At 42.7% G+C, this 15,995-nt stretch overlaps 1 protein-coding gene across 2 annotated transcripts in view; it reads left to right on the top strand.

Moving 5' to 3' along the window:
- The window catches only part of COX10 (cytochrome c oxidase assembly factor heme A:farnesyltransferase COX10), a 118,270-nt gene that overhangs the window by 82,704 nt on the left and 19,571 nt on the right, over positions 1-15,995 (top strand). Inside the window, exon 5 of one of the 2 annotated variants that reach the window (XM_024564642.4) lies at positions 68-138. The exons of the other annotated variant lie outside the window; for it this stretch is intronic. Coding sequence (XP_024420410.1) covers positions 68-138 — 71 coding nt within the window. The remainder of the gene's footprint in view (positions 1-67; positions 139-15,995) is intronic. 2 annotated transcript variants of the gene reach the window in all.

Genomic DNA, 15,995 nt, shown 5'->3' with positions numbered 1-15,995 from the left:
ACTAAAGCAGAAGAATTGTTTCACTTTATATTTAATGTTTTCTATCTTTTTTTCAACTTCTTTGCAGTTTTTTGAGGTACCATTTGATTCAAACATGAATAGGACAAAGAACAGACCTCTGGTTCGTGGACAGATCAGGTAAAATTATAAATATAAGTTTCACTTTACACAACATTCACTTGCTTGTTCATGCTGAATTATTTCCCAGTCATTTGCCTTGAGTTTTGAACTGAAAATAACACACCCCTAAAGGGACCACTGGTGCACAAACACAGCACTTTTCCACTCTGACCAAAACGCACTGCAGAGCCCTGGAAGTGCGTCTGAAATCTGCAGCTTTGTTGTGAGAGTAACCCAGACAGGAGATTTCTCACTTAGTCTGTTTTCAGACACAGACTGGTTTCCCTTGTGGTGGTAAACTCGTTCCATTCGCACAAATGATTTCTGACAGATCCAGAAGAAAGCTATCTCTGAAGCCTTGTCTTCTCAGATACACTGATACTGCTGTTGTATGCCAAGTGCCTGGTAAATTACTGCCTCCATTACTCGCCGTGTCACTAAATTCAATTAAGTAGAACTGAAAGGCATATAAATATTGTAATACCACTAATGGTTAATAATTAAACATTTTACTTCCTGGAGACCTTGAAACTGGCATTTAAAATATTTTTTAATCCAATAGATTATCATAAGCCGAGAAGAATAAAAAGAGCCAAATGTTTTTTTTCAAATCAGTGAAGCCTGTCTTCATATTTCCAGGAAATGCCCCCTTGAGCCTCAGGTTTATTGGAGTAACACTTGTGGATGAAATAATCACACACTTTAATAAAACAATAAAGGAAACAAATGCAGTCAGTAAGTCTATGTAAAAGCGATTTTCAATATTAGCTGTTTTTACCATTCAATTCTTAAATGATTTTAAAATACCATTTTATTGAAAAGAGCAATAAAGCCAGATGAAAGTGTATAAGAACAGAAATCTCACCTACTTATATTTATATCCTTTTTTGAAATATAAATAATGCTATCTGCTATGTTTATATTTAGAAAATGTCAGCATACTTTTGAGACAAGTTGTTTTAGGGGAGAATGCAATCTCTGTAACCCATACCAAAACCTAAAAGCGGCTCTCGCCACTGGTTAAGTCACAGGTAGGTTTGTAAGTTATTTGAAAATTCTGTTCAGTCATTTTTCCTCTGTAAAATTGTGCTCTTTTTTTAGAACCAAAGGATATAAGGGGATATAGACCTAGCAAGTAGTCATTTGGCTCATTAGATAAAAACCAGTCATTCTCCTAGGAGCGCATCTGACTTTACCCAGGGCGGTCACTTCCTGCACTTTGGACAGCAAAATCTGTCAGCACTTTCCGGACAGAGCCCTGGTGGGCGGGGTCCACAGTGCGGGTTTTTTCAAAGAGAGAGGCCACAACACAGGTATTAATTAGGCTTTAACTTCATCTTCTGTTTGCAAGACGACCCAGACAGAATCTCCCTTGTGACAACCTTAATTTCTATTTTGGAGAGCAAACTATAGGCCTGAAAAACAAAGATTCAAACTTATTTTTATATCTAGGGTCTATTTTATTAAATAGGTATAAGAGATGTTAAGAGTCTGGGGCAGAAATCTTGCATTGAGAAGTATAATTTTAAAACTGAAGACTTTGTATCCTGTCAGTGTTTACTACAATGTAGTAAATTGTTATCTGCTACGCAAATATTTTATGAGTGGGTGTCTATGGGGGTATAGTAGAAAGTCTTGTATCTATTAACATTTCTCTCTCAACTTTGGTGGTTCTCTCATTCAAATGGCTATTGGGCATATGTGTACAAAGTATAGTCAGTTTATTATGAAGTGCTCTTTTGGGTATTTACTGCCCCATTTGATCTGGGCTGATAGGCCTTGTTGAGTCTGTATAACTGCATAGATTTTGTTTACCAAGGAGCGTATAAGGGGTGAGTCCCTGGCACTGTTGATGGGCAGTAGTAGTAAGAGAGCAGGTCTGGGAGAGAAAGCCTTGGAAGTCTTGCCGTTGACAGCTCTTTTAGCCTGTGTCCCGTAGCTTGGTTTCTATTCATTATAAAGACATTCTATAAACTTTTATGGAGAAAATATATTTCATTGACTTGTCAAAGTGATTGCAATTTACTTTGAAATGTGTTATTTAAGAAACATATGCCTGCACTAGTTGTTCTGTGATTTCTTGAGGATCTGGAGAAATAATCTAAAGGAGCCTTTTGCTCATGTGCACCTGTCGGGGCCCAGCCATTCTATGCCCGTCATCCTGTCTTCTAGAAAAACGTGGCTGGTAGGTGGACACTTGAACACCTTACAGAGCTAACACAGAAGACAGTGCTTTCTGTTTGCCCATTTAATTTATTCTTTGTTCCAGAAAGGATTAGCCGTATCATAACGTGGTCATGGTAAAATAGAGAAGTAGGTGATCAAAGGCAGGATTACAAAAAATAGAACTTGGGACAAATGATAATATCACAAGACAAGCCTATCAAATTCACATAGTTAGTAAGATTGCACTGTGAATTTCAGCCGGTGTTTCCTGCTGGCATCACAGTTACATACATCATAATAGTAAACATGAGACAGATAATGTTCAATTTCTCTCAGTGTTCAGGTGAGAAAGCGGCGGACACAAGTGTTCGGAATAACTGGCAGAGCAAAAAATTGGCCTAGGCCATGTGACCCCACACCCTGAGTTCCTAATGACAACACGTAACTGTCTCTAAAACTGTCTTGGCCATGAAAAGAAAACACCACTCAAGGGAGACCAAACTTCTGGCTCTTCTTAAAAATGAGAAAGGACACAAGAGATACTTGGCGATGACTTCTGTAGAGGAGAGAAATGGATTTCTAAGGCATCGTGGTATAAGCCAGAGACAAAATATCAAAGAGCAAACAGCTCCCAGTGAGAACCATTGAGACTGCATGGCCTTGATGCAGCTGAGGAATAGGAAGCCCTTGGCCAAACAGGACAGCCTAAGGATGCAACCCTTCCAGCTCAGCTTGTTCTGAGCGTCAAACCGAGACAGTGAAGGCAGGAGGAGAGAAGGTGCTTCACGTGCATATTGGGTGATGGCTAGAATCAAAGAGGTGATGTAGGAAAGTGCCCTGTCAAGTGGTCTGACTGCAAAGGGTGCTCAAGGTCCTGTCATTGTTGATGTGCATTTGCCCAGGATAGTCCTGCTTTACCCCTGTCAAGAGAGTTACTGATAGTGTCCCCTCTCACTCTCAACAATGTCCAGTTTGAGTGATAACGATATGCCGTCTGATGGTAAGGATTATGATCACAGAATTTCCTTATTGGAAGGCCATTGCGTACAAATTCCAGCTGCTTATGTTGCGCAAAGGAGGAAGAAACATGTAAATGGAAAGTATAATGTATCTAAATCAGGTAGACACTATAATGCAGATCTCCTTAAATTGCTTTTTAAAAGTGACACTCAGGATCTTCATGTTTTCTTATAAATTGGAAAAGATTAATAAGGTCAACTGACTTGTTTGGATATTTCTGGCAAAAATGCCGTGCCTCTGAATGATTGTTTTGAGGAAAGTTGGGCTTAGTGCCCCCTTTATTCTCTGGCAAAGAACACAGCTTAGAATTCATATGTCCCTTGCCAGGAACTTACCTTGAAGGTGAGTAAACCCACTTAAGTCGAATTCCTGCAATGTGATGAAGGTAAATATAAGAGAAGCTAACCTTCTTATCAGACAGTCAGATTTTGTGTAATCCAGTTTCAACTCAGTGAGTGGATCGAGCTAATTAGCAATTTTTAAAAATATGTATAATGGAAAACCTGTCGGTCTTCAGATATTCTTCATATGGTAATGAAAAACGCTCTGACTATGCGCAGGCAAGTCATTGAATGAATCTTTCCACACCACGACCTTCTCACATGTAAGGGGGTCATCATTCCGACCATGCTCACCTTGTACATAATGTTGTGGGGATTGCAGTAAGATCAAGAAAATCATGTAAAGAAAAGCTCATTGTTGGGGAATGGGTTTGAAACTCTAGAGAAATTTAAGAGTTGTTTGCAGAACTTTTTCTATTTTTAAAATTTGCTTTACAATAAATATTTCAGTGTTTATCAGGCAATTCAGTATAGTTTCAAGGGAGAAGGGGAAGAAGAAAGCAAAGCACTCGGCAAATAGGAGAACTCTGAAAGTAAAACTTAACAAGTTTTCATTTTCACGCGTAAGTTGGCACAAGGACTCTGTGGAAAGTGGGCAGTTACCAAATCCTTCACCCCCAGTGTCATCACCAGGAGACGCCCGTGGAGGGCGCTGTCCCTGCAGAGCAGTGTGCTCATTGCCAAGCTTACAAAGAGGGAAATAACATGGTGTCCAACCTCTTAGAGCCTCATGGAGGAGGTGGCCACACACATGCATGAGGAGACTCAGTGGAGCAGAGGCACAGGTCACCCAACAAGTGTGTTTTTTAAACACGCCTGCCAACAGGCCCTGTGCAGATTCCAGAGGGGCAGTGATGAGCACTAAAATGGGTGCGCCTGAGTAATGGGGGGTCCACAGAGGAGAACGTCACCCAACCTGAGAGGGTCAAGGATGACGTAGAAGGAATGAAATCTTTTTTTTAAAATATATTTATTGATTATGCTATTACAGTTGTCCCATTTACCCCCCTTCACTCAACTCCATCCTGCCCTCCCCCTCCCTCCCACATTCCCCCCCTATAGTTCATGTCCATGGGTCATACTTATAAGTTCTTTGGCTTCTACATTTCCTACACTATTCTTACCCTCCCCGTCTATTTTCCACCTATCATCTATGCTACTTATTCTCTGTACCTTTCCCCCCCATCCCCCTCCCACTCCCCTATTGACAACCCTCCATGTGATCTCCATCTCTATGGTTCTGTTCCTGTTCTAGTTGTTTGCCTAGTTTGCTCTTGTTTTTGTTTTAGGTGTGGTCGTTAATAACTGTGAGTTTGCTGTCATTTTTACTGTTCCTATTTTTATCTTCTTTTTCTTAGGTAAGTCCCTTTAACATTTCCTATAATAAGGGCTTGGTAATGATGAACTTCTTTAACTTGACCTTATCTGAGAAGCACTTTATCTTCCCTTCCATTCTAAATGATAGCTTTGCTGGATACAGTAATCTTGGATGTAGGTCCTTGCCTTTCATGACTTGGAATACTTCTTGCCAGTCCCTTCTTTCCTGTAAGGTCTCTTTTGAGAAGTCAGCTGACAGTCTTATGGGAACTCCTTTGTAGGTAACTGTCTCCTTTTCTCTTGCTGCTTCTAAGATTCTCTCCTTCTCTTTGATCTTGGGTAATGTAATTATGATGTGCCTTGGTGTGTTCCTCCTTGGGTCCAGCTTCTTTGGGACTCTCTGAGCTTCCTGGACTTCCTGGAAGTCTATTTTCTTTGCCAGACTGGGGAAGTTCTCCTTCATTATTTGTTCAAATAAGTTTTCAATTTTTTGTTCTTCCTCTTCTCCTTCTGGCACCCCTATAATTCGGATGTTGGAACGTTTCAAGATGTCCTGGAGGTTCCTAAGCCTCTCCTCATTTTTCCAAATTCTTGTTTCTTCATTCTTTTCTGGTTGGATGTTTGTTTCTTCCTTCTGGTCCACACCATTGATGTGAGTCCCAGTTTCCTTCGCATCACTATTGGTTCCCTGTACATTTTCCTTTGTTTCTCTTAGCATAGGCTTCATTTTTTCATCTAGTTTTCAAACAAATTCAACCAATTCTGTGAGTGTCTTGATAACCAGTGTTTTGAACTGTGCATCTGATAGGTTGGCTATCTCTTCCTCGCTTAGTTGTATTTTTTCTGGAGCTTTGAAGTGTTCTGTCATTTGGGCCATTTTTTTTTTTTTTTTTTTGTCTTGGCGCCTCTGTTACTTAAAGGGGCGGAGCCTTAGGTGTTCACTGGGGCGGGGTCTGCGCTGTGATGCTGTACGTGGGGGAGGGGCCGAGAGGGAGCAATGGCGCCTGCTCCACTCTCCACCGGATTTCAATATTTCATTCTGCTACCCACAATCAAACTGGGCCCCTCTGGTGCTGGTTCCCGAGTGGGTGGGCTTGTGTATGCCCTAGGCCCTGTGGGTCTCTCCAACGACCTCTCCTGTGAGGCTGGGAGTCTCTCCTCCTGCCGCCCCAACCCCCATGGGTGTTTTCAATCAGAGGTTCGAGGCTTTATTTCCCTGCGCTCTAGCCCTGGGTTGCGAGGTCTGCTTCGCTCCCCGCCGTTTGTCCAGTTTATCTGTGTGTGAATGTGGGGCCACGGGGTGCTACCAGCGCTCTGCCTGCCCTGCTCTCCGCCACTCTGAGTCCGTCCCTCTCGGTTTATCTGCGCAAATGTGGGGCCGCAGGGTCTGCTAGCGGTCAGACTGCCTGCGCCGTTCGTCCCACACTCCGCCAGTCTCGGTCCTGCCACAGCCACGCGAGTCCTCTCCACCCCGGTGCCCGTCTCCGCCCCTCCTACCGGTCTGGATGAATGTTTATTTTTTATTTCCTTGGTGCTGGACTTCCTTGCCGTTCGATTTTCTGTCAGTTCTGGCTGTGCAAGGAGGCGCAGTGTGTCTACCTACGCCGCCATCTTGGTTCTCCTCCAGGAATGTAGTCTTGACTCTACATTTAGTGAGGACTGAGCCCCCCCTAGCTGCCCCTTGCCAGACTTTTCTTTCTGCTCCTCCTCCTCTCTGGCTCCTTTGTTGGTGGTCAGCAGCAGCCTCCTCCTCCCGCCCTCCTCCGCAGATGCCCCATTCCATACTGTCTGTGACCGCAGCCCACGCCGCTCTCCTGAGCCTGGCCCTTTGAACACTGCTTTGGGGGTGCCCCTGCAGGTGGCTCAGATTCCTAACATCTATCCCAATTTGTCACTTTCTCTCCCACACTGTTCTTTTCATTATATACTTGCTAATTTACATTCCAAAGTCAGCACCTGCAAGTCATTCTGGACTTTCTCTTTCTCTTATTCCCCTCACGGACTCCCCAGCAGGTTGGGTCTTTTCAGTCTCCTAACCCTGGCAGGGCCTGCCCTGTCACCCTCTGCTGTAGTGTCAGACTGTCATCGCTCATGTCCCACTGGTCCCTCTGCCTCCTCTCAAACCCTTTTCCATTGCTCTGCCACTCAGCTCCCAGGTGGGGTTTCCTGAAGTGATCACATTGTTTTCTGACTTAAAACTTTTGGGATTTCCTAAATATAGTTAGGAAAAACACTTGTTTTCAGTTGTTCACTGTCTCATACACAGCCTTTCCGGATCTGATCCTCGCCAGTTCTTCCAGCCTGTGCCCACTGTGCTCCCCTTTGCTGTTATATCATGACTAACTGGGGCAGCTGGGTTTTTTACTGAGGTGCCATGTTTTCCCTCGTCCCTTCCAGGGGCGCTCACCTTGCCCTTTCATGGCCTGGGTAGGTGTTGTGCCGAGTGTCCCTTCCTCTGGAAGGGATAGCTGTTTCCATGCTCCAGTGAGGTGGCATCAGCATTCTCTCTTTGTGCTCTGTGTGCACACCTCTGTCCTAGTTCTACAGAGCACTCACTCTGCTGTCTGTGTCCTGTGCCTCTTTGTCACTGTCCTCCAGGAGTCTCTCCAAGACGAAGACTGAGGTTCCTCAGAGCAGACCGCAGGCCCATGAGAGTGAGCAGAGACACCTGTTACAGGTCCAGGGGGTGGGGGTAGCTGGTGAGAGCGTGGACTGGGGCAGTCACAGTGGAGGTGAGCATGAGGCTGCCCACTATGGCCGACAAGTTCAGGTAAATTGTGCCTGCTTCCCATCTTCCTGTGGATCACTGGTCTCCCACAGAAGGATTCTGCCCATCCCTGCCTCTCTGCCTTTGCTCTTCCTGTCCATTTCTTTCTACCTTCTCCCCCTTTCTTTCCTCTGCAACTTTTGTCCCTTAAAGAGTATCTTTGTACTGTCTACGTGAGTGTCCACCTTTCTTAAATTCTGCAGCGCTTTGCATAGGTACCGCATAACTCAGTATAAGGTAGAACAGCAACAGAGACATGAGAACCTAATCCCAGCAAAGCAGCAGCTCCACTTCCCAGTCAAATACTCACAGCCAACATAACAAAAACACAGCCCGCTTCTGGTTGCCAGTGCTCAGCCTGAAGACAGAATGGCATGGAGCCTGCAGGGACCCAAACCCTTTAGAATTCTCCATCTCTCCTCCACTGAGAGTCATACTAAAGGCAGGAGAGTGTGAATGCCCAGCCCTCTCAATATAAACTTCTCTTTTGTTCCCCCTTTTTTTCAATTTTTTATGTATTGATTTGAGAGAGAGAGACATCGATTTGTTGTTCCACTTCTCTGTGCATTCACCAGTTGATTTTTGTCTGTGCCCTGACAGGGGATCGAAAGCACAACCTCCGCGGATGGGGGTGATGCTCTGACCTACTGAGCTACCCAGCCAGGGCCTGTTCCCCCTTTTAATGTAACTTAATGATCCTCAAACTTTAGTGGACAGTTATTTTATTTATCTTTCTGGAATTGTAAACACATGACTTTGTATGTACTTTACAGGTGACGTCAGGGGATTTTGTAGGATACTTTTGCATATAACATACTTTTCCCCTAGGGCTGCCCTAAATAGACTGCAGCTCCACCAGGTTCCAAGAAGGTGAACGTGTGTCCGGTCCCACCACAGTGTGATTGCCCGTCTGCGGCTGCCTGCCTTTCCTTCAGCGGGGCTGCCGCCATTCGTCTGTGTTGTTCCGGACAATGGAGAAAATGGCATGGAATATATTTGATAAAGGAATAGTCAGATCATTGACTGTTTTTGAAATAGTCAATTACAATATAAAACGTACCCTTTACATTTTAGACAACAGAAATTTTGTATAATTTTTTTGACTATCAAAGGGGAAAACCTTTACAAATAAAATAACATTCAATGAGAATATAATCTGTGAAATTACACTGTAATTTGTTTCATTTTCCCGAGGAGAATTCAGAGGCCAGTACTTTATCACTTTATTGCCTACATAAATACCAATTCTGTATGTCTAAGGTATTGCAGGAAAAAGAGGAGGTGGAGGAGGAGGGCAATAGGGGCGGGGGACAGGAGGAGGAGGAAGAAAGGAAGGAAAAGATTGTCTCCTTTATCAACTATTTGGGAAAAAGTTGCTGCTTCTGTTTTCCTTACTAGTGAAAAGAAAAGGCATTTTTATACTAAGATGACATGTTTAAATCCATCCTACTCTTGCAAGGACACAGAAGTTATTAGTTATTCTGATCGTCTAGTCTGGAGAGCACTGTGGCCGTCTGTATGCACAGGTGGTTAATAGAAGCATCCTTTTGCAGCTCCTATTTACCAAATGTAGTTCCTGTGGCAACACTTGACCCCATGGCTCTCTGCTCTTCACTTCGCTCTGGGACCTTTGTGGTAGAATTCTTAATCAGAGTCTTCAATGGCTCAGGGCCACTTGGTACATTTGAGTCCATTGTGCCTCACAGCACTCAGGAAGCATCCCAGATGCACGTGGGTGAACTTGGAGTCACGGTGCATTTGGTACCACGTGCTCCAGCACTTGCATCTGAGGACATCTGGAGAGAAGTGCCCCAGAGTCAGAATGGCGCTGTTTTAACCTCTGGTCTTGGCTCCTCACCACAGAGTTCATCCCCATTAACCTGCAGCTGAACTCCTGCATCTGTTCCCCTGAGGCTGAGTGTAAGCACAGCCTGTCCCAGCCTGAGGGATCCACGCTGCTGGTCATCTGGATGCACGTGGTAAAGGAACTTGTCACAGGCAAAGTCAAGATATGGTTTGACACTTATATTTCTCTGCCATTTTTACAGCCTCACCAGTAACTTCTTTCCTTCAGGTATTCAGTTCCTTGAACACCTTCCATTTAATGAAACTCTGTGGCTGCTTGCAACATTGGATAACTGGATAAAATAGATTTAGTAGTTTCAGGGTGGTTGTGGGAGGGGTCAGAGGAAGTAGTATAGTTCCACGTGAATGTCCCCAATAGTTCTTCCTAAGATACATGTCAGTTCTTCATAGGAGGACTAAGCATCTTTCCACAGCAGATAATAGCTGCCAGAATCCCACACCTGTGTCTGGAAGTTGTTGAGGGCACATAGGGCCCGTGGGACCCTGCCTCTGCTGTGCGGTCTGCATGCTCTGAGACCTGGACACCAGCTTGCCTGAAAGCAGGTGCTCCACTCCGCCTCTCCCCAGCGTCCCTCTCAGTACTTCTTCCAACGTCACTGCCCCATTGGGTCCTTTCCTTCTGACATAATATTTGGACAAGCGGTTCTTCTATCTTATAGAAAAGTCTGTTAAATCAGCAGCCACACGGAGTGTTTCCTCTGTTCTCCCCTTTTTGTAGCCAGACTTCTGGAGAGTGGCCCACTCACCACTTCACCAGTTAGAGTTTAGCTCCCACTCTCACTATTTATCTCTGCTTTTCTCTTTACTTCCACTTCATTGTTCTCTCTCTGACTGGCTCTCCTGATCCCACTTTCACTTAAATGGATGCATCTTCAACACGGTAACCTTGCCTTAGCCCCCGAGGTCTTCCAGCTGAGTGCTCTGTCCCAGTTCCAAAGCCTTGTGACAGAAAATTGTATTGCCCAAGCTTAGTGCAGTCAGTGGAAGGAGTGTGGCAGTGGAAGGAGTATGGGGACAGTTGGGGGACAGGGACAGTACCCAAGGCTGCCCCTTCCAGGGCTGCATCTGCGTAAGGCGAGCCTGCACTCAGCCAGACAGGCATCAGGCCCTGGCTCCACTGTGCCCATATATTTCCAGCGACGATCCAGCTCCCACCCCAGTACACACACTTTATATCAAATTCTTTCCGTCCTTTGCGATCAAAGCCCAAGGTAGATGTTCTTGAATGTAATTGTTACTGAGTCATATTTCACCTCAGGTATTTATCCTCCCTCACTGTCTGCCCTGTATTTGGCAGGGACATTAGGAGTGGTTCCTGATTCTCTCAAAGTGGAAATTTTCTGTTTTATGTTCTTCTCTTTGTTTTTAGAGAAGACATATGGCTACAGACACCTTGTATCTGCCATCTTTATCCAAATCGAGACCCTTCAGACTTAAATTTCTAATGTATTTTACACATGTATTTTTTTGAGTAATAACCTTTTTTCTGATCTATTCTAATTTAAATTAATCTTTCTTAAGAATATCAAGGCCTAATGTTTCCTGTATACATTTTAGAATTATATAATTCCCTTGTCTAATTCATTAAGAATTTATTGATTACCTATAATGTTACCAGCACTGTCTGTCCTGTTATTATAATGCTCAAAATGCTTATAATCTCAATGAAAAAAAATTAGCCAAGTGCATAAAATGCTTAGCAGGCAGGACAAAGGAGCCCATAAACATGTATTGAGTGAAATGAATGAACTGGTACAAATGAGCAGTTCTCTGGGAGGTCGGAAAAGAAAATTCAGGTAAGGACAGACTGGACAGTGAAACCTTCCTGCAGAAGTGGGGCCTGGCTAGGCCTTCTTCCTTGTTATTTTAAAACACATCTGTATTTTGATTATGTCTCTTTGATTATCCGTCTTTCAGCTTGGTGATGTTGACAGGGAAATAATACATGTCAGCATCAGTTGTTCCAGCTTAATGGATCAGATGAGAGTGATCCGTAACTTCCAAGCTTTGGGTGTGGGCTGCAGGCCGGAGAGATAGAATGATAAGGGCAGAGTGAAAGGTTATTTAGAGAGGATAAATTTAAACACTTGGAATCGGGGGGCCAGCCAATGCCTGGCTTTTCAATGAATGACTGAAGACTGAGTTTTCAAAATGGAATGGATTATTTAGCTGGCATTAACAACTTAAAGAACAGGGTTTAGCTTAAGTATTATCGGGATTTACAGGAGACATTTTTCAAATTTACTGAAGGTTTTACCAGTAAGCACTTAAGCAAATGTAAACGTTTTGTGGGCTGCAGGGGAGCAGGGACTATTATCCATCACCAGCCACACCAGCCCAGGGACGTGCACCCGGACCAGGCTAAAGCCCTGCAGACTTTCTAGAGATTGTTATGATTAGTCTCTTGCTGTAGATATATTGCAAATGTAATAAGAACATAAACATTTTATACGTATCGAGATTTCTTGTTTTAGCATTAACTGGTCATTTTGAAGTGGCAGGAAGAACAAATTTGGTCTCGACTTAATAATAATAGTGTTAACATAGAGAACTTGCTCTTAAAATAAAACCCTTCAGCATTATGAACCATGATGTGAAGAGTCAACAAAAAGTTTCTGTGTGTATCAGTCACACCTGGCTGTCACAATGGGTGCATGAGAGGATCATGAAAGACAGTCCTTTCTCTCTGTGTCACAAGAGAAAAGAAAGCGTTTATAACGGTTTTGAATCATCGTGAATTGTGAACATTTGTGGACAGCAGTCCTGGGGATGGGGAATTCTGCAGTTCTCATGTCCCTTTTTATAACTACAGATATTCACATATTTTACTAAATATAAATATGAAGAGTTAACGATCACATCACAGTAACTAAGTTGATCACTTGTAGCCACTTAAGAAGTCATAGGAGCAAACACCTTTTATTAATAAGCGGAGTCATTTAGTCTAATGTCCTATACTTTATTTCCTTCTCTTTTCAAATAAGGTGATGGGAAAGTTTTGACATGATCAAATGCTCTTCTCATTGCCTGGTGTTAGGTGAGTCATAAGATAGTGTTCTCTTTTGCGTGGTTTGTAAGTTTGTTTCAACCAACATTTTGGGCCCCCGTCTTGGGTACAGGGAATATAAAGATGAATGGAACAAAGTACAGGCACTAAGAGAGCTAGGCTGTGGTGGGACGGAGAGGCAGGGCCACAGACCTGTGATCCTAAGGACAGAGAAGTGCTGTGCCAGCCACAGGGTGTGTGGACCACCCACAGGGAGGGCGAGGAAGGGAAAGAGGCTGAGGGAGAATGTTTCTGGAAGACTTGTGTTGATGTCTAGGCTGCCAGGCCTTAGAGGGTGAAGAGGCAGTGCTCACACTGAAGACTGAGAGAGGTGTTGGGAGGAGCAGGTGGGGGAGGGTGTGTGCGTCTGTCCTAACCGGGGCCAAGCAGCTGATGTGTGTCTCAGAGGGGTTCTCCCACCTGGACCGCAGACTGCGAACCAGCAGCCCACAGGCCAGAACCTGAAGAAGCCCTTTTCATTTGGCCAGCTGTGCTTTTCTAAGTTTGCCAACATTTAAAAATAGAAAAACTTAACATAAAGTCCCAGACTCCTGGGCTTTTTTGGCACATTTCCTCATGGTATCTGCCATCCACGGTCCTCACCACTCTCATTTTTCGGGTGGCCGCTCCACTTCCGTGTGCTGCCAGCCTGTCCCTTTGGAGGTGTGTGCTTGCACGCACCGTCCCGGACTGAAGGCTCTGGTTCCCAGTGGGGGATGCAAGAATGGGCTCACCCATACTTTATGTAGGTGAGCTAAGCTGCTTATTTTCTCTTTTATAGAATCTTATAAATTAAAATGAGAGGGAGTTAGAGAATTAAACCATCTGGCCCAACCAGGAAAAAAGGAAAAGCATGTGTCTCCCATGTGGCAGGTGTTCCAGGAGCTGGGATAAAGGAGGAATTCTCGGTGGTCCCTGAGCTCGAGTTTGAGAACTGCACTGAGATTGGACCCTTACACTGGAAACTTCATTTTCATGAATGGGATCAAACAATAGGAATTTTTACTCTGAAAATTCCAATCTTTGTACAAATAGCTTAACCTTAATTTAAACTGAATTGATGTAGCATAATTTGAGTTGCCCTGTGCTTCTTCCTGATCAGAAGGCTGAATCTCAGGGATCAACAATCAAGTAAATGTCTCTTAGCTTTTTTTTAATTTATCTCCCTCCTATATTAATACGATTCTTGCAATTTTCAAATTTTCATTCAGCTCAAACCTGCTTTTTCTCCTTGAAAAAAAAGATTTCTAATACATGCCACAGTCCCCATGTTATGAAAATAACCATGCCCAAAATACTTTCTTATTCTTGAATTTCTTTTAAACATGTTTAGACATTTAATTTAATTTTTAAGTAGGTTACCATCATTTTTATGCAAGTGATAACTTTTTGAACATTGCTTTATAAATTTTTTTAAAGATAGATTCCTTGTCCTCATTTTCTTCACATATTCCTTAAATTAAGAATTTACATCAGTCCTCTGCTACCTTGCAGTATCTATAACTTAAGACTTCTTCAGAAATAGAAAATTCCTAAATAAAATTCTGGGGAGACATTTTTAGAATAGTTATCTGTAGAGGCTTTCCCCAAGAACTCAAACAAAAGCTCAAATGTCAAATTTACATATGAAATTAAAGTTAAGTTGCCTTGGTTTGATTGAAGTTTGGGATTTTCTTTTGTTTTTGAAGAAAGGAAATTTTATTTCGTAATTTAAAAATCATTTATTCTGAAATAATGGCCCAAAAGTACAAGATTAATTTTTGTATAAACCAATTACCTGCAGAGCTGCTTAAAATATAAAGCTTTCTTGATTTAATATAACATTTTGTAGCCCTCTCTGACACATTACTTAAACAGAAAGGCCATATTTCTCCAGCAAGTTACTTTAAAAGTCAGGTAATTTAAATTACATTTATTAAGTGCAATAAGTAGAAATCAAATTAAACTTTGTATATTTCTTCTCATTTGTTTCTAATTTTTATAGAAAATTCCACTTTGATCAAGCTACTAAGGATTGGTGTTTAGTAAACAAAGAAATATGTTTTAAAGGGGGAATAAATAATTCATAGAAACGTGTTGACAGATTTCCCTCACTCACAGTCTATTAGTTCCTTTTCTACAGTAGCCTTGGGCAGGAAAGACAGAAGTAGAAAGATCCCATGCATTGATGCTTGGTAGAAGGATATCTCAATTTAAAATGTAATTCAGTTTTGGATATGAGTTTGAAAATAGATCATCATTCAGCCATCAGCATGAGCCATAAACCTATTTGCATGAGTGAGTGAATAAATAGAAAAAAATTTTTTAGTTCAAGAAAATCACTAGGGTTTTTTTCTGCCACCATTTCCACCCCCCCAATCAAATAGATTTGTTTTCCTTAGTCACATATTGTTTTATTGAAAATTAGAATATTTTTGTAGTATCATCATACCCCCTTCACCTGCTTTTCTGCTCTTTGCTATACAAATTCACTCCAGGGAGAACCACGCCCTCGGAGATATTGACTTCTCTGTTCTTAATAAAGGTCATTACAGAAACCATTGTAGATGCACAGGCGCACCAATAATCTTTAAAAATATTTTGCATGTGATCAATCTAGTTTTTCCTCATGCTGGTTTAAAAAATAATCTACTTGATATATCTTCTCTTTATCCCAGAACCATTATTCTTGCAAATTCTCTCCCTACTTGGCAATTTCAAAAAGAATTCTTTGCTGCTTTTATTGATGTATTTTCATTATGTACAGTCCTGCCATTTATCTAGGTAAACACTTTATCTAACTCTTACTCTTCCCCTCTTTCAAACAAGGCTTCATTTAACTTGTGAAGCCATATAAAACATGACAAAATTATCCCCCCCCCACACACACACACAAAAACCCTCATAAAAAGGAGACTTGGGAGAGACAAATTAGGACCAAAAATAATTGATCCAAAAAATGCAAACCTCGACCCTCCCCATGTCCCTCTACCCAAGAGCTGCCCCAGAAAGGTCGGTGCCTGCTCTCTGCCAATGGGATTTGCCCCACCAAGATATGTTGGAATATCTGCAAGGTGGATTCAAGGACAAGTTAGGTGAGTTCTGTGTCTTCAATTAGCATTTGATAAAAATTGTGTGGTGGGGTGTTCATGATTCCTCAAAAACACCCAACATGAACTTCTGTTGTTAGGCATGTGGGAGCTTGTTGCTGGCCACCCTGGCAGGCAGAGCTATCCCTCTGAAAAGCAGATCTGATTGTTTTCCTCCCCTCTGTCAACAACAGAGAAAACTTTGTTGACTCCACACTTGCCCAGAGGAGTGTTCAGATGTCTCCATGTGACTTTGTTAAGCTCTCTGCTTTCTGACATGCCCG

Source organism: Desmodus rotundus, chromosome 9, assembly GCF_022682495.2.
Source record: "Desmodus rotundus isolate HL8 chromosome 9, HLdesRot8A.1, whole genome shotgun sequence".
Classification (NCBI taxonomy): Eukaryota; Metazoa; Chordata; class Mammalia; order Chiroptera; family Phyllostomidae; genus Desmodus; species Desmodus rotundus.
Note: the sequence above shows the minus strand (reverse complement) of the source record. Positions and strands in the feature narration are given on the sequence as shown.